The sequence below is a fragment of the Sminthopsis crassicaudata genome, chromosome 1 (genome assembly GCF_048593235.1).
Source record: "Sminthopsis crassicaudata isolate SCR6 chromosome 1, ASM4859323v1, whole genome shotgun sequence".
In the NCBI taxonomy this organism is placed as follows: domain Eukaryota; kingdom Metazoa; phylum Chordata; class Mammalia; order Dasyuromorphia; family Dasyuridae; genus Sminthopsis; species Sminthopsis crassicaudata.
The window spans coordinates 77,759,594-77,777,785 of NC_133617.1; the positions used below are offsets into that span (position 1 = coordinate 77,759,594).

Consider the following 18,192-nt stretch of genomic DNA (forward strand, 5'->3'; position numbering starts at 1 on the left):
TTGTTCTATTTCTAGTTTTTCCACTATATTCTTTCAGAAAGATCTGTCAAGACCTTATAATCTTCAGACTTAATTGCATTTAGTGCAACAATTAGCACAATACCTGGCACCATCATAAAGTGAGGGGAAAAATGTATGCCTGGACTTTCCTTCCAGCTTTTTCCCTTCTTACTGGGTAGACTTGGACAAGTCAGATTAATTCTCTAAACCTCAGTTTCTAACTTCTCTAAAACTGGAATGATGATACTTATACTACCTGGCAGCTTGTTTTGATGGAAGTTCCTCATAAACCAAAGTATTATCTGTCTGTCAAGCTAGTGTCCTAGCTATTTATCTTTCTATACATAGATACAGTAATAGAGATTTTATTAGAAATGTATAATTCTGAATTAAACTATCTGTTCTGGAAATAAATTTTGAGAGGAATATAACCAAAAAATGCAAAGCTTCTGACCAATGGTCCCACTGATGATTATGCATGACAGAATGAAATATCTTATATACACCAGAATATTTATAGCAGAATTCAGGGAAATAGGAAGAAATGGCTAGGAGAAGTAGAATTAAGGAACATGGCTTGTAAAATAGCCAAAGAAATCATTTTGAATAACCACAATAAAATATTATTGGTTTGTAAGTAACTAAGGATAGGAGGAATTAAAGGAAACATAGCAAGAAATGTATGAATGGAAATAGAGGAAAATAATCTTCCCAATTAATATACTTGGTTCTGGGGAGTACATAGATCCTTCTGAACTGGTTGTAAAGAAATTTTTCATCTCTCCTTAAGGGACTCCAGGCATCTAGCAATTCTTGCCAAAATGCTTCTCCTTCAACTACTGAAGGAAAAAGTCAACAATTAAATATTTAGGTCAACTAATCTGTGTGATAAAGTAAAAGCATCTGTAATCTCTCTAGCATCTGTGCTTAACAAGGAACCTGGGCACAGGTGTTTTAGTATAACAGAAGTATAAATTAAATGGGCCCCAGAACAAACCGAGTTTAGCTTGTTCTTAAGTAATATCTAGTTGCATATGTGTTCTAACTGACCATTACACGTTATTGCCAGAATATTTCCCAAGAAAACATCAGGTAAGTAGCTGGTTGGAGGTGGTCTCAAATACAAAGGTAGTAGAATTTGCATATTCAAGGGTAGCAGCAGTCTTGCTCAGAAGGTTATACCTTGGTTCCACACCAAGTTTCTCCACAGAGCCTCTGCTAAATGTGAGGTTCATGCTTTTGGTAGAGGGAGGAAAGACGAACTGAAGTAAAGAGAGGCATTAAGAAGAGGGAGATATTGAGGTATTTTAATTCAATTATGGTCTTATTACTAAGTTTGGACAAACCCTTTTGTTCTTTGTACCTAGGTTTCTATTTTGAAATAGCTGGAGTTGATAGTCCCTGTAGCTCTTTAAAATTCTTTGAAAAAGGATTAGGAGGCTGTTAAATTACCAAGAGGGTTTAGGCTGAGGACTGCAAGAAGGGGTGGTCCATATGACTGGAAACATGATGTTTGGGTTAAGAGGAAAATAAGTTAGATTTGAATTATTTATTATTGTTTAGTCATTTTTAATTGTGTCCAACTCTTTGTAAGCCTTTCTTGGGGGAGTGTATTGGCAAAATGGCAGGCCCAGTGCTCTACCCTGGTACCACCAAGCTGGCCTAGGATTGAATAGGAAAGGCCAAAAGACATTCAGTCTTCTCAGACTTTCCAGGACTATTCCCACTTAATTATCATAGTAGCACACTTGTATATATTGCTTTAAATATTAGAAATTTCCTTCCACCAGCCACCCTGCAAGGTAGAAATATTGCTATCTTTGATTTCATAGAAAGACAAACAGACTTAGAAAGCTATCCAAAGTTTCAGATGTTGAAAGTGTCTGAGCTCTGATATAAAGGGCAAAGTTCTTTGTTCTGTACCAGGCTGGCTTATTTGATAGTGATAACTTCCATGACATTTCTCAGACTGTATTTGAATTTAGGGATTTTAAGAATGGGAAGCTTAGAGAAAAAATTTAGAAGGGTTTCTAGACCAGTATAGTATGTAGAGCAAGTCCAAAAGAATAGATGCATTTGGATGATTGGTATTAAATCTTTGATATCCTTACCATTTTATTTTTTTAATTACAATTATAAACCCTGGAAAAACCATGAGAGCAGACGCTCCCAAGACGTGAGAAAAACAAAGATGAATTTAACCTTACAAACATTTTAAAAGTATCCACCATGTGCTAGGTACTAAGCTAGCCATTGGGAATATAAAGTTGACAAAAGAAGGAAGAGTCCTGACTTCATAGTTGATTGTGAAAGTGGAGAAAAATATTCATGCACATAGGTAAAGAAATACATAGTTAGCTTGAAAGGGACTTTGTCTATGGAAAGAAAAAACATATCCCTTTACTTTTCCCCCCTATAAATAAGGAGTTTGGTTTTTTCACTTGAGAGTTCAGAAAAGTACGTACCTCAAGATAATGTTTTAAAATATGCAACACATGGGATTATCAAGGAAAGCATTTATATTGAAACATAATTATCAGTGTCAAATTATTTTATAGATTCCAGGTTAATAAGGCTATTTTAAAATAAGTATAATAAGCTAAAGTTGCTTGGTTTTTATTTCTACTTAAACAAATACATTGAGTATCATAACAATGTTTTAGTCGCATCCAAGTTCTTGGCAGAGTCTTTTTTGGACTTCAGCCCATCATCCCATAAAGGGATCCTGCTCTGTATTACATGGGACCCAGATTCATTCTCAGAGGAGGGTAATGTCAAAGCAGTCTCTCTCATGTTGATTCATTATGCTTCACGATACAGAATTGCAGAAAATTTTCTAAATTGTAACATATTTATGACATGTCCAAGGTCTCCCCACAGTCTCTCTAATTGGTCAATATACAAATTGGATACTGAGCATAGCATAGTTATGTGTTTCTCTACCATTAAAGAAATTAAAGGAAAATAAGGAAATAAAGGAAAAGATTCAGAAGCAAAAAACATGGTAAAATAAAACAAGATTATATCAATACCATGTTATCACAAAAAGATAAAAGTAGTATTTCAGATGTCTTACTAGATGCTTGATTCATTCTATTGTCCTGCAGTACCCATATGACTCTCAGAATCCATAACTATAGACCAGTCAGATTGGGTTTTTAGGTTCAGCATCCTATTAAGGTAATCTCCTTTGAAATACAATGTAGTTGTAAAAATTATCCTCTCTGGGGGAGTCCAAATCAACTGGGGAACCCTGGAACTCCCTCATTCTGAAGGTAGTTGGCAATATTTTGATTCCACACTTTTTTGGTCAGTATTACTAATATTCCTACTGTTGCTTTTGAGGGGAAAATGGGAAGAAAAAAACCCAACATTGTAACAACAAAAACAAGTCAAACAAAGCAAACTCATCAAGTGGCTATGTCCAAAAATGTATTTCTCTTTTTGCAGTATAGGTTCTATAGTAATTGAGTTATTCTTTGAGTTTACTAGAGTTCCTAAGTCTTTTTAAAGTGTTTGTTTTGAAAAAGTTTTATTTTTGCATAAATTATTCTCTTGGATATGCTTGACATTCTGAAATCCAGCTTATCTAGAATTCTGTGCAATTGTATTTTCTCTCCTTTCTTACTATATGATAATATTCTATTATATCAAAATACCACAGTTTGTGCTGCCATTGCCCAATTCGTGGGAATTACCTGCTACACTGTAATTCCTAGTTTTCCTAATTCCTCCATCAGAATCTGAAACTTTGGCTTATTTGCTCTTGATCTATACCTAATAAATCTTCACTCTAAAGCCTAATTATCATTCCTTGTTTCCCTGATGAATTTATTTATATATTATATATATATATGTTTATATATATATATATATATATATATATATATATATATATATATATATATTTATATATCAACCCTTATGTGATATCCCCTTCCACAAATTACATTCATCTGTATCACCAATCTTCAACTTTTCCTCCATGTGTTTATACTCTTCTTGTGCATACTCCTTTCTTCCAACAATAGTGCTATGTTTTTTGTCATTCCTGATTTTTTGCCTACATTTTCTTTCTTTCTTTCAATTCATTATAGACTTTGAAGAGGGCTACGTGTTACTGCTTCTATTAGAATGTTAGCACTATATCATCATACAACTCTTTCAATTGCTCAGATGAATTTATATTCCAGAGTTTCTTAATCTTGTGTTGGTATTTCAAAGTTAATAAGCTTATAATGTTTTATATCAAACAGTACCACAATCTTTGCATAATTAATGATATTCTGTATGTCACATAAGAAAAATTTGTTAAGAAGAATCAGTCTACCATATTTTGCCGCAGTATATACATAAGCCATTGAGAACTTTTGCAGTGATCCTCAAACTGTTTAAATAGAGGCCAGTTCACTGTCCCTCAGACTGCTAGAGGGCAGGACTATAGTAAAAACAAAAACTCACACTGTCTCCGCTCCTCAGCCCATTTGCCATAACCCTGAGGCCGCATAAACGTCCTCAGTGGCCCGCAGGCTATAGTTTGAGAACCCCTGTTAGTTTCCTTCCTGGACTGCAGCTTCATCTAGGAGGACAAGAAACACCATCCTATTGCATACTAGCCTTTTGGCTTTGAGGAAAGGGAGCAGAATATGATTTTATTTTGTCAAGCATACTGGCTCATTTTTTTCCACCAGGAAGAAAAGAAAAACAATAGCACAAAAGAAAAATAATAGCACACCAATATCTTGCCTTTGGAATTGAGAGAAAACAGTACTTTGTGCCAGACTACCTAGATCCCATGAACCTGGAGGGGCTTGGGGGAGAGTGTGCATGGGGCAGGTGGAAGTTAAGCGCAATTCCATTACACAGGGCCTCAATGCTTAGTCTTTAGGCTCCATGCTGAAGAAGAGAAATTATATTCCATCCTGTATTCATCTCCTATTTTTTCATGTATAAGGAGAGAAAATCCTGTTCATTCCCTGATCTTATTTTCTTTCCCCTCAAGCTAACTGCCCTCCAAAAAGTCCCACTCTAAAGCTATCCATACCTTCTAATGTACTCTCTGAAATCCTCTTCCACAAGCAGCAAACTTCTTTTAATCTTTGAATCTGGGTTTTTCTTTTCTTTTTCTTTTTTTTTTTCTTTCCCCTTATTCCATATTCTGATTTTTCACTGACATTTTGTTTCTGCCTCAAAACACATCCTTCCTAGTCATTCTTTCCAACACTGGCTATAATTTCTCTCTAATAGCTGAGGTGGGAGGAGGAGTAATTAGATATTCAGCATCATTATGAATGTTGAAGTTCTCTCATATGAGGGTAGAAGTTGAGGAGGAGAGAAACTTTGAACTAGGCATTCAGTTCATTGGTTAAAGAAAAGTTATCTGGAAGACAAAAACCACATTTTGATTGAGAATTAGATGTAGATTGAGAGAATCTTAAGAGAGAAGAGAATATTTATTCATTGTGGTTAAAGGAGAAGTTGGTAGTAGCAATAGAGAGAAAATAGTTGAAAGGCAATTGGTGATGTGAGAACATAGATTTGAGAATCATCAGCATGACAATGGTAATTACATAGGAGCAAATGAGATCATAGAGTGAAATAGTATACAGGGAGAAAAAAAATCACAGAACAGAATCTTTAGAGACACATGTGGAAGGGGAGCAAGGAAAGGAAAAATAAGGAAAAGACAGGTCAGAGAGAATTGTGTCCTGGAAAAAAAAATTAGAGGAAAGAGAGTATCAAGGAAGGGAGATTGCTTCCCAATATCAAAGGCTGCAGAGAGGTCAAGGATTATTGGGAAAAGTTCAATGGCAACTAAAATATCTCTAGTAACTTTGGGGGGAGTGGTTTCAGTGGAATGATAAGGTCAGAAGCGAGTTTGTAAAGGGTTAAGAACAGAGTGAAAGGAGAAACAGTGGAGGAACCTATTATATAGTCTTTTCAAGGATTTTAGCTTCAAAGATCAGAATAGATATAGGACCACAGTATGGAAAGATTGAGTGAGGATTTTTGAGGACAGGGAAGACTTACATATTTGTAGGTAGAAATGATGCAATAGTAAGGGAGATAGTGAAAACAAGTGAGTAGGAATGGCAGAAAGGAGAACCTATTGAAGGACAGAAAGAATGAGATCACATCTTTAAGTAGAAGGATTATTAAACAGGGGTAAAGGAAGAGAAAGTAACAGAAGGCATCTGAGTGATAAAGAAGAGGTAGTTCATGAGTAAATGGCCTCAATTTTTTTCCCTGTGAAATGAGGTAATGTTTGCAGCTGAAAGACATTGTAGAGTAGAAATCAGAACTTTAAAAAAATGAAAAATTTTGGAAGAGTAGCTGTGGAGGATGGATAATTAATAAAAGAGGCATAAAAGTATTGGTTAGCAGGAGCGAGGACCCAGGTTAGTTTGTACAACCTAAATTTGTAGGGGACTCAGAACAGTTATGTATTTCTTTCACTTTGATTTAAAAAGAAATGTGTAAACAAGATGATAGATAAATGGTAGATGAGATCCAAGGGTGAGACCTGGCTAAAATTGCCAACAAAACTCTACCAAGATAAATAGATACATTTTGTCTAAGCAAGATAAGAGGGGTATTGCCTGCCAAAAGAATGGGTCAATGACTCTGCCTCAACTTTAACTTAAAGACTCTGAGGTATACAGGGTAAATACTTTTTATAAGATTAGAACAAAGAACAAAACAGAGTAGGTGAAGAAATTAATGAAGAAAAATATTTATTGTAATGTTGGCAGTGAATGGGGGTGAAGAAATATGTTGGTTACATTAAGTGGGATTTACACATATGTGGGACAAGACTAGTCCTGTCTGCCTTAAAGGAATGCTTTGTGGACCCAGCGACATTCTGGGGCTATTGATAGAGGACTAGGGGTAGTATACTCATTGGTACTTGGGAATGAGATAAGACCCATATTTAATTGGCAAGAATGAGGCTAAGGTGGGATCAAGGTCAGCTTGTCTCCTCTCAAGGATAGCAAGCAGATATCATGAAGTTTCTCAGGAGCTTAAGATTCTGGGATAATTTTAGAGACTTAATACTATCATGAAACATTTTAGTCTTAATTCATCGTTGGCTCAGTTCCACTGTAAAAAAAATACTTTGTGCCAAGGAAACTTATGATCTTACAGTGGAACTGAGCCAACGATGAATTAAGACTAAAATGATTCATGATAGTATTAAGTCTCTAAAATTATCCCAGAATTTTTCATTAAAATGCTCAATAGAGACTGTAAAGTTTTAGCATCTGAGAGAAGACTATTGAATTTTGAATATTTCTTGTCAGAGACAATATCAGACAAAATAATTACAGAATAATATATAAAATACTAAATCAGTATTTGAATTTCCAACTGGACATAACTGCTAATGTAATAATAATAATAATAATATAATGGGGGACTAGAGATTCAAGAGTGCAGGAGACTATAGAAATGAAAAGAGGAGGGACAAGAAAATTCAGGGATTTGTCCTGGAAGAGAATTAAAGGGCCAAAAGATTAGAGGTCTTGATGGGGTATGTAGAAAGAGTTGAATGACATAAAAAAGATAGAGTTCAGAATCTTTGAACATGAAGATAGCACATTTGTGGATGATGGAAAGGATCAAGGATATGACCATTTTTTGTGTATAAATAAGATAGGGTAGAGTAGTTACAAAAAGTGAGTAGTGAGGAACTGAGTGGTTAGGATACTGATGAGAGAATCAATATATATGCCAAAGACCCTAGTATAATGGCAGCAGTTGGGAAGGAGAAAAAAATATATAAACCAGGTTTTAACTTGATTAAGAAAGAAAGAGGAGTGACCTGGGGACTATATAGACAAGTTACTAGAATTTTATTATTTATTGGGTGACATTTATAAATAAGAAAAAAATCAGAAAAAGTTTGAGTCAAAAAAGAAAAGGGAGAACTTTGAAGTGTCAATGGAATTCTCACCTTGACTAGAGTGATTTGAAGAGAATGAGTGAAGGAAAAGAAAAGGTCAGGGAGACTGTTATTAGAGAAATTCAGGTCTTAATAAGAGCTAGTAGATCCAAGGAACGAAAGGGGAGTAGTTTTAAGATGAAGATAAATTTATGGAACACACATTCCAGGATGTAAGAAGGGCTGGATGAATTTAAGATGAAACTTAGAGGTAGGTGGTTGAGGATGGTAGGAATGAGGAATTGGGTGGTAAAGGGGTTTGGATCATGATGTTCGGGACTTCAGAATCATTGAAATATGGGATATGAACAGATGAGAATGCTCATCTTTGAGCAGAAGGCTTCTATACCAAAAAAAATAAGGCAGAGCAAGAGATATATAGCCAAAGGTGGAAGGGAGGATTGGCTTTTTGACACTAGAGATTTTCCACCTCCCATGTGGGAGATAGAGTCTTCCAGAGGAGGAGAAAGATGCCTTGTGATGGGACAAATGGAAATGGCTGCCTTGGGGAAGATGGAAGATACTCATTCTGGCCTTTACTAGACTTTCCTTAAGTAATACATTATGCATAACAGGTCCTGCCCAAGGAAATTAATCTTGAAATGGCAAAATTTCTGTGAAGATTGTAGGCATTTGGTCTGCCTACTCCCATAGGATGGACTTCCCCAGTAGTCCCATTGTCTGAGGCTTTCTCACCAATGATGCTGGCTATGAAGAAGCAGGAAATGATAGGTTATTGTGAAGGTGGAAGATCATTAGGGGGCATGTTGTCTAGTAGGAAATGGAAGAATTAGGTCTCCCTCACCTATGAAAGTTGGTATTTTACTTTCCCAATTACATTTAAAGATAGTTTTCAACATTCGTTCTATAAGATTTTAAGGTTCTAAATTTTTTCCCTTACCTCCTCCATCCCCAAGACAGCAAACAATCTGATATAAGTTATACATATGCAATTATTTTAAAGATATATGTTGTGAAAGAAAAATTCAAACAAAAAAGGAAAAACCCACAAGAAAGAAAAAGCAAAAAAAAAAAAAAAAAAAAAGGTGAAAATGGTATGCTTTAATCCACATTGTCTTTATAGTTTTCCCTGTGGAAATGAATGGTATTTTCCATCCCAATCTATGAGAATTGTCTTGGATAGCTACATTGCTGAGCTGTCTATACTTTCTTCAAAATCACTGTTTTCTCTTGCATAGTGACAATATTTCCTTTTAATAATAATTTCCTTTTCTCATTTTGTGTACTTGTATTGCCAATGCATTATCTCTGTTTCTTTGAGACTTATAATTGCAAATTCCAGTTTTTTTTATTCTGCTCACCATTTTTGATGTGAAGGCCATAAATTCTACTCTCATACTCTTCTTTCCTTTGCAAAAACCACTCAGAAACAACATGTTTTTTTTCATGTCCTCAAATTTCAGAGTCCTTCGTTTCAATAAATTTAGATCATTTTCCTTTGTTTAGCAAGTTTTACTCATAGGTAACTGAACTCCTTCAGTAGATCTAAAGAACATTAATTCCTTGTATTGATACTTTTTTTTGCTATAGGTATTTTGCATTTTCATCTTCTGAAATCTTTGGTAATTTCAGTCTTTACTTTCTTCCTTTTCCCCAACTCCTACCTATCATTTCCTATCATTCATTTTCTGAATCTTTCCCTTTTATTGTGATTATTCTGAATGCTGGATTTCAAATTGTCTCAAACTCTTCCTATTCAGAACAGTCGATGGTTACACTTGAATGTCATGGCATATTATAAACTATGAAGAAGCAGCCTCTCCATTTGTCAATTAGAAGCTCCTTGAGGATAGGAATTCTCTTTTGGGTAAACAATATAACCTTATCAAGCATGGACTAGATGCTCAAATGAAAAGATCAAGGAGATTGGATGTTGAGAATAGTGCAAACATAGATGCCTGTTATAAGTCATCACTGTGACATGCCTAACAAGATCTCTACTGGTCAAATGTCCTAGAAGAAAAATCATGGCTCACTTGGAGAAAATAGTCTAGAAGGTGGAGAGATGAAAGAGCTTGGCAATATGTAATCTACAGAAGGTATTGGAAGAAATTAATTATAAGTCAGCATCAGTGGAAATAATGAAGGGGTAAAGATAGCTCGTGACTTTAATATGTATAATACTCTCCAAAAATGGCTTATCAGGACAGTTGAGTAGTGCAGTAGGAGATCACCAGCTCCAGAGTCAGGATACTTATTAACTGTGTGATCCTGAACAAGTCACTTAATTCCAATTGCTTTGCCAAAAAAAGGCTAGTCAATTGAATACTGATGACTGTTGAAAAGACAGATGCTATAGTTTCATGGAGTTGATGAGTGGGATTGAAAAAAGGGGGCTGGGGCAGCTAGGTGGCACAGTGGATAGAGCACCAGCCCTGAATTCAGGAGGACCCCTGTTCAAATCTGATCTCAGACACTTAACCCCAGCCTCAGGGAAAAAAAAAGAAAAAGAAAAAGGGGGCTAGCACTATTAAGTACTTAGGACTAATTCTCAATTTTATGACTTCTCCCCCTTTGCAGATATTGGCAATTCTTTGTTTGGATCCCAGATCCCCTAATACAAGCCATGTATTCTCTGACTTTTCTAAGTGCTGAGCAACTGGTCCAAGATGAGGAGGCTACGTGTAAAATGTTGGAATCTATGCCACAGAGTATGTTTGGTATTCTATTCAAGTTGGCTTTCAGAAAAAATAAGACTCAACTGCTGTGTGAGCTGGTGAAGATGTGGCCTTACCCAGAACTTAAATTTCTGTTCCAGCTGCAGATGTGTCGGCACTGTTCTTGGTCTTACAAAAAGTGTCCAGAATGTATAGGGATACTGACACCTGATGAATTACGCAAAAATAAAATTGATGCCATCCTCTCAGGAGTGATCAGTTATATAAGAAACGTAATCATGGATGGTTCACAGCAGCTTCCATACAGGTTTGTCCTTAATTTCTCAGAATAGGGTAAAAGTTTTCCAGGTATCCTAACATATGCAAAGATGCCAGATTGGGGATTCAAAGGGAGAATGGGGATAGCACAAATTCATATTACTTAATAAAAAGCAATTTCAAGATGGGGAGAACACTAGCTACAGTGGGATGGGAAAAGACCACCAGTAAGAATTAGTGAATAGAACTTTGAGCATCTAAATTCACTAAGGTAAAATTAATTGAACTTCAAGAAATTACAGCAAAAGATTAGTAGGAAATTTTAATGTGCTTCTGTCAATGTTTGATACATTTATCATAAAGACTAGCAAAAAATAAAATATAGAATTAAACACATTTCTAGAAAAATAAGAATTTAAAAATCATTGCATCATCTGAGCAGTAAGAAATTATATCTTTAAGACTTTGAAAAAAGCTACTAGTGATGATATAAAAATCTATCATAGAGACCAGTTCTGAAAAGGCTCAGTTCAGAAGGAAGGAAACAGCTACTATAAGGCCAGGTTGACTACAACAGTGTATAATGTATATCTATTAAATAAATATAACTAGAAAGAGAAATTGAAATTATATTGGAGAAGACTTAAATGTCAATTTAAGGGTTGTTGTTTTTTTTAATCTTAGCACTAGAGGAACTGGAGCCCCCAGATTGAGTAGGGAAGTAATATGAGATTTACTTTTTAGGAATATAAATTTGAAAACGATATGGAGGATGCTTTGGAGTGAAGATACTCTAGAAGCAGGGAGACAAATTCAGAAGTTATTAAAACAGTTCTATTAGCTTGACCTAACCTAGAGATTATATAACAGGAGATAGGGAGACAAAAGAGAGAGAGATGTGTTCAAAGAGTTGAGAAGACTGGGAAATGAGCTATAAACCAAGTGGAATTGTGGTAACGAAAACCACACAACAAATTATAGATGACTTCCAGCCAATTGAAACTAAGCAATAAAGATAGCAAATATAGATTTGGCCTTGGAGCCAGAAACACCTGGGTCAAGGCCCATCTCTAAGACTACTGAATGGGAAAGGAACTGAAGCTCTCAGGGTTCCAAGTAATTTCTTCCCTAGAATTTGTGGAAAATGTGGTGCTATAGTAGAGAGTGTTTCCAATATTGAAAATATATTGAATTCCCTATATTAGCTACTTCATCAGTCTGGTCACTTTCCCTATCATATATTGTATGAAATACTATGGATAAAAATTCCAAAGAAAAATAATCTTTACCAACAAAAAGTTTATATTTTGTAAGAATGATGATATGTACACTGAAGTACATACAAGGCAATATTTTTTTCTTTAAGGTAGAAATGAAGCTAACATTGAGAAGGCCTCATGCTGGAGGCTACCTTTTTCCAGGTGGGGGAGTAAACTAATGGGAGTATTTTAAGAAATAAGTCATTCCTATGCAGCAATGAAGGTCTAGTTCAAATGAAATCAAATTTTCAGAGCAATCTTTTTTTTTTGTTTGTTTTCTGCTGTTCATTTTTTAAATTTACAATTGAACTGGAGTCATTTAATAAGTTTCTTGACTCTACTTACTTGGCTTTGTTTCAGTTCATCTACATCTTTGCATGCTTGTCTACCTGTTAGTGGTATTTTTTAATAGTCTGGTAATATTTCAATACATTTATGTACCACAATTTGTTAAGTCATTCTCCAAGTGATGGTTTCTAGTTCTTGGCTATCACAAAAAATACCACAATTAATATTTTGATTTACCTTTTAATTAGCTCATTGGGGTATGTGAATAATTACTGCAAATGAATAATATCTCTAGATAGAAAGACCTGAAAATTTTAGCAAATGTTTAACATCTGACTCGATAGGGAAAAAAAATCAATATGTACAATGTGCTTTTAAATTTATATTTTCTCCATCATTATCCAAAGACTAGATGACTTTTTTTAAAAATGAAACTTTTATTTGAAGCAATTGCCAATTTCTGAGGTGTAAATTCTAACATGAAAATGTTATAATTGATTCTCCTGGTTTGAGCTGGCTCCAGCATACCTAAAGCTTAGGATTTTACAAGTAAAAGGAGAGATGGAATGATGGGAGATTGTGATTTAGAAATTGAACTTTTAGAATTCATAATCAAGAAAGTGGAAACAGAGGTAATGACAGTTATTCTGAGTGTAGTTAAGGTAAAGCCTCAGAGTAAGTAAGTGACCAAATAGACTGAGATTTTCAACATGTTTTCTAATATAAAACTAGAGTGGGAAGGACAATGTCTACTGATCAGCAGATAATATTCAAGATCTAGCATAGATGATCATTTTGGGTAAAATGAATCTCAAAGGAGGAGTGGTTTCTAAATGATCAAAGTAGAAATATATCAATGGAAAATAAGGAGCCTTTAAACTTTTTCCAACAAAGACTAGTAAATCAGGATTTTAATGAGTGTCAGAAAATTGAAAGAGCTAGGAGATTTGTAAAAGCATATTACTTATGGGAAAGATATTTTACAAAAGTCAGTAAAGAAGTGTATTATAAAGAGTGGCATGTTTTGCAAAGTAATTGGAATTGAGAGAGTAAACAACTGAAAATTTGAAACGAGCAAGTGAACATTTGTATGAGTAAAGTGAGAGATTGTGGAAATAGGCTAACCATTGGGAAAAGAATTCAGACAAGTGCAAAAAATCCACTGAAGAAGACAGTTGAAAGTTTTTGAATCTGGTCCTGTTCTTAATTTCCTGGCTTCCTGACAAGTAGTGTGGCTCTGCTCTGATAGACTTTCAGATGTCTACAAGACTCAAAATTGGAGGAGTCAAGTCCTTAGTCTGGGGGTGGGGGGGTGGGGAAAACAAACAGTTCTGTGGTCTTGGATAGCCTAAGGCAATAAGAGTTAGGTGCTTGATATGTAATTAAGAAATGTGTGTGTGTGTGTGTGTGTGTGTGTGTGTGTGTGTGTGTGTGTGTGTGTGTGTGTGTGTGTTGAATTAAGTCCCATGGCAATACTTATTGGCAATTTCTCTGCTACCCATAGTCTTAGGGAGCTTCTTGGAACACTGAAGAGTTACTTGCATTTCCTAGTTAGTATCCCTAAGAGAAAGGAATTCACCCCAGGTTTTCCTGACCTTGGATCCTACACTTTCTACTCTGCCACAAATATCTGTCAGGATAGGTCAAATGGAGAAATGCAGAGTTGTAATTATTTTTCAATTCATGTCAGCCTTTAGCATCCATCTCCATTGTGGAAGTGGAGAAGTCTATAGTAGAGTAAAATCCATTCTGTCAAAAAGTGTCCATGGGGCAAATGACTTATGGGATTAAATAAAATTTCTCAGTCTTTCAAACAGGTATGACATCAGTGACTACAACCCAGCTGATTCCTCTGTTTGGTGATCTTTTCATGAGTGGAACTCAAAAAAGGATGGTATTTTGTACCCACCTGGTCCTCCTTTCAAAAGGATGAGCAGAACTCAATAAGAATTTTTGGGCCAGATTGTAACTTTTTTTTTTTGTCCTTGATATAGGAGATTAAAGCAGCTGGATATGACAGGATTACATGATACTGGTATTACTTGTAATTTAAAACTCATAAGGTTGTGGGTCAGATCAATAAGGCAAGCCCAAATCTACAGCTCTGGCCTACAAAGCCAGTCAAGTCCCCAGGTGGCAGCAGCATCCTCAGTAACTTTTCCAGCAGAAGCAAGTGTGACTCTCAGGGTGGATCTCATCTTGTGCCCTCCCTCTGCGGACATGCTGAAGGAACTTCTCCAAGAAAACACCAACAGCCCTCTCCACCTTAAGTGCAGAGATTTCTACATGACTTTTATGTCTTTTCGTGATATGTTAAGATTCCTCCCTATTTTGGATCCTCTGGAACTCCGCCGTGTAGACATAAGTCATTGCTTTATGACCTTTGAGTATATCGTGTGCCTAATGTCACATTTCACAACCTTCCAAAACTTTCAGAGCTTTAGACTGGCTCTTAATATAAATAAGGTATTGTACTTGGAGCCTCTGCTAAATACCCATGCTGAGCTTCTAGCTGCAGAGCTGAGAAAATTTAGATGGCTCAAAGAGATTGGTTTGCCGAGGGTTTGTCTTTCAGACCAGGTGAAGAATCTGCTTGGGTAAGTGGGACTGTGCAAAAGCCTCAATAGCTCATTGAGTATATATTGCTGTGTTTCTATTTCCACCTCCCTTCCTACTATTATTATTTATCTGTTTGATCATCTTTTGCCCATTTGATGGATATGAGGTAAAACTCACAGGTGATCTGCTATACACACACACACACACACACACAACACACACATTTTTTTCTTTCCTTTATTCAGACCTGTAATACTCAGTTTTTCCATTTCTTTTCTTACCTATTTCTTCTCTTGTGACAAGCTAATCTCTATATTTAAAGTTGAATTTGTTTGTCTAGTCTGTATTAGAGCCCCTGCTTCCTTATATAGTTTATAGTGTTATATTTTTATTGTATTAATTTTTTTTACTAAACTCTATTTTTATATATATATAATGTTCAATCCTTCTTTGACTACTTCAGATGAAAGTAAAATTCTAGTGATGATTGCCCATTACATATCCAAGTTGTAGATACTTTTTCTTTTATACCTATGCTCCCCAGAAATATCAAGTAGGTCTGCCAGAATACTTAATAGGTTCTAGAGATCTGGTCTAATCTGATTTCCTCCTTTCCTATATGATCATTAAACTTCACATCATAAACATTCACATACTTTAGTGCGAGTTCCATGTTCCTATGCAACCTCTTCTGTACTACTGCTAGTTTTCTGAGCACAGGAATCATTTAGGCTTTTGTGGAATTCACTTCCATTGGATCTCTGGGTTTCAGTGCATAAGACATCTTTATTTTTTATTTTATTTTCAGAAGTCTACAGTACCCCCTGGAGAGCCTTCACCTATCTTCCTGTTCTTTGACAAAGAAAGACCTAACTTATCTGGCCCGGAGTCACCATAGCACCCATCTCATAAAGCTGGATCTTACAGACAATGACATAATAGTACAACAACTAGACATCTTCCTGGAACTTCTAAAGTCAGCCTCAAAATCACTGAAGTGGCTGAATGTGGCAATGTGTAGGATCAAGGACAATGACTTTTATGCAACTTTGCCTTATCTATATTCCTGTTCCAGGCTCTCCCATCTTGGTCTGAGTGACAATCCACTATCTAGCAAGAGTATTTTCATTTTCCTGGAGTCATCCCATCACAAACTGCCCAATTTAAAATTAATGTCCCTCCCAGTATTCCTGGATTGTTGCCAGAATCTGCCCCAGTCTCTTCCTAGATTACTGGGATCTTACATGAACGTGGAAATGACTTCCAAAGTAATAACGAAAATGAAGCAGATACTAATCAGTAGAGGAGACTTTACCCTTGAGTTCGCTACAAGGTTTAACTTTGATTTGAGTGACTATTTTGACCTGTAATAGTGGATTAACAGGAATGGGGAGAATCACATAGTTCCATGATAATGATGGTTCATTTTCTCATTTTTAAGAAAAATTTTAATATAATTTTAGCTATGAAAGATACTTAAATGTACAAAAATAAAGAATAAATCTCATATAAACCCATAGTATTTAACAAAGAGCAAAAGGGATTTACAGACAACTAAGACACAAATGTTTAATTACTATTTTTAATCTCAAGTTGGATATAATATATATCATCATTCTCATTATCTCTTTTAAAAAAAAAAACCTTTCATAGCTTTCCATGTTCTTATTTATCATTTTAAATAAATTTGTATTTTAAAGTATTGTTTTTATATTCTATATATAGAATTTGAGCCTAATACAAACAAATAAAATAGCTATAGATATATTTTTATGGAGACAATTATTTTAAATGAAATTTCCCTTTTTCTTACAGCTGGTCTTTGGGAGTATATAAAAATGCTGATGATTTGTGAGCTTATTTGATATCCTGAAACTTTGCTGAAGTTATTAATTATTTTAACTAGTCTTTAGTTATAATGCTATAGGATTCTCTAAGTATGTTATATCTGCAAAGAGTGATAATTTTGTTTCCTTGCTCCTTATATTTATTTTACTTGCCTTATTGTTGTAAATAGCATTTCTAGAACAATATTTAATAGTAATGGTCATAATGGACATACTTGCTTGAAACCTTTCTAATAATATTAGAGTTAAAGTTGATTTCCTTTACAGATAGTGCTTGCTCTTAGTTTTAGATAAATACTCATCTTTTTAAGATATGTTCCATTGATTCCTATTCACTCTAGTGGTGTTTTTTATAATTAACTTAAAGCTAAATACAAAATAAGAAAAAACAAATCAAAAAGACAGAAAAGGAAAGTAAAACAAAACAAAGCTGTCATGTCCCCAGCAGAACATGTAACAATAAATTTCCATTAAAATATATATATAATATGTGTGTGTGTGTGTGTGTGTGTGTGTATATATATATATATATATATACATATATATAATAGGAGAGATTATATTCATGACCATCCATTTTTTCTTTGCTTCCTTGTAAATTATTCTTTTGTTGTCTGCTGTGCATTTTTTTTAACTTTATTTTTTCCTCCCTTTTTATCTCCCAAACAGGCTCTAGTTAAGTAAGAGTTTGTGTGTGTGCGCATACATGTGTGTACATGTTTATCTACATAGATACGTATATACAAACACTTATACATATGCATCTAAAATATATGGCTGACATAATATAGATTTCTCCCTTTATTGAATCTTTAGTTTGAATTTGAATCAATGATCACTAGCTCTACTTTTTTTTCCCTTAAATGCTATTCCTAATTCTTTTTATAGTAATTTGTGTTTGTCTTGCTTCCTATAACTGCTTACTCTTCTATTTTAATTCTACTCAACTTGCATTGCTAGTATTTAACCTCCCTCCCCCCCCCCCCAATCCATGGATCCTTCACTTATTTTCCTCCACCTTTTCCTTCCCTCTTTATCCCATTCCCATTAATGAACAAACTTTATTCCATTCCTGTTAATTTAAATACCCTTTTATACCCTACATTATCCTCTTCCCTCTCCCCTTATTTCTATATAATTTTTTTTTTTTTTTGAGGCTGGGGTTAAGTGACTTGCCCAGGGTCACACAGCTAGGAAGTGTTAAGTGTCTGAGATCACATTTGAACTCCAGTTCTCCTGAATGCAGGGCTGGTGCTCTATTCACTACGCCACCTAGCTGCCCCCATTTCTTTATAAATTTCAGACAGTGCTATAACCTTCATGATATATGTATTGTTCCTTATTCAAAGCATTCCTGATAAGTTTGTTTTCAGAATCAACACTCCCTTCTTCCCCCACCA

At 35.1% G+C, this 18,192-nt stretch overlaps 1 protein-coding gene across 2 annotated transcripts; it reads left to right on the forward strand.

Moving 5' to 3' along the window:
• The first annotated feature begins 973 nt into the window (after positions 1-973).
• On the forward strand, positions 974-16,644 carry LOC141540156 (leucine-rich repeat-containing protein 14-like). Of its 2 annotated transcripts, none has more exons than XM_074263850.1 (4): positions 974-1,092; positions 10,484-10,888; positions 14,381-14,983; positions 15,754-16,644. In XM_074263850.1, the coding sequence occupies exons 2-4, from the start codon at positions 10,530-10,532 to the stop codon at positions 16,313-16,315; spliced, it is 1,524 nt and encodes a 507-aa protein (XP_074119951.1). In that variant the 5' UTR covers positions 974-1,092; positions 10,484-10,529; the 3' UTR covers positions 16,316-16,644. The 2 variants fall into 2 exon arrangements, with proteins under 2 accessions (XP_074119951.1, XP_074119961.1); XM_074263860.1 differs by lacking the exon at positions 974-1,092 and having other exon boundaries at positions 10,481-10,614; positions 10,722-10,888.
• Positions 16,645-18,192: the final 1,548 nt, after the last annotated feature.

What these genes read in the sequence shown, in the direction of transcription:
- LOC141540156 (XM_074263850.1), top strand. Translation starts at nt 10,530, where the DNA reads ATGTATTCTCTGACTTTTCTAAGTGCTGAGCAACTGGTCCAAGATGAG. An exon ending in TCACAGCAGCTTCCATACAG is followed by an intron (nt 10,889 to 14,380) that starts GTTTGTCCTTAA and finishes TCCTTGATATAG; the next exon opens with GAGATTAAAGCAGCTGGATA. An exon ending in CAGGTGAAGAATCTGCTTGG is followed by an intron (nt 14,984 to 15,753) that starts GTAAGTGGGACT and finishes TTTTATTTTCAG; the next exon opens with AAGTCTACAGTACCCCCTGG.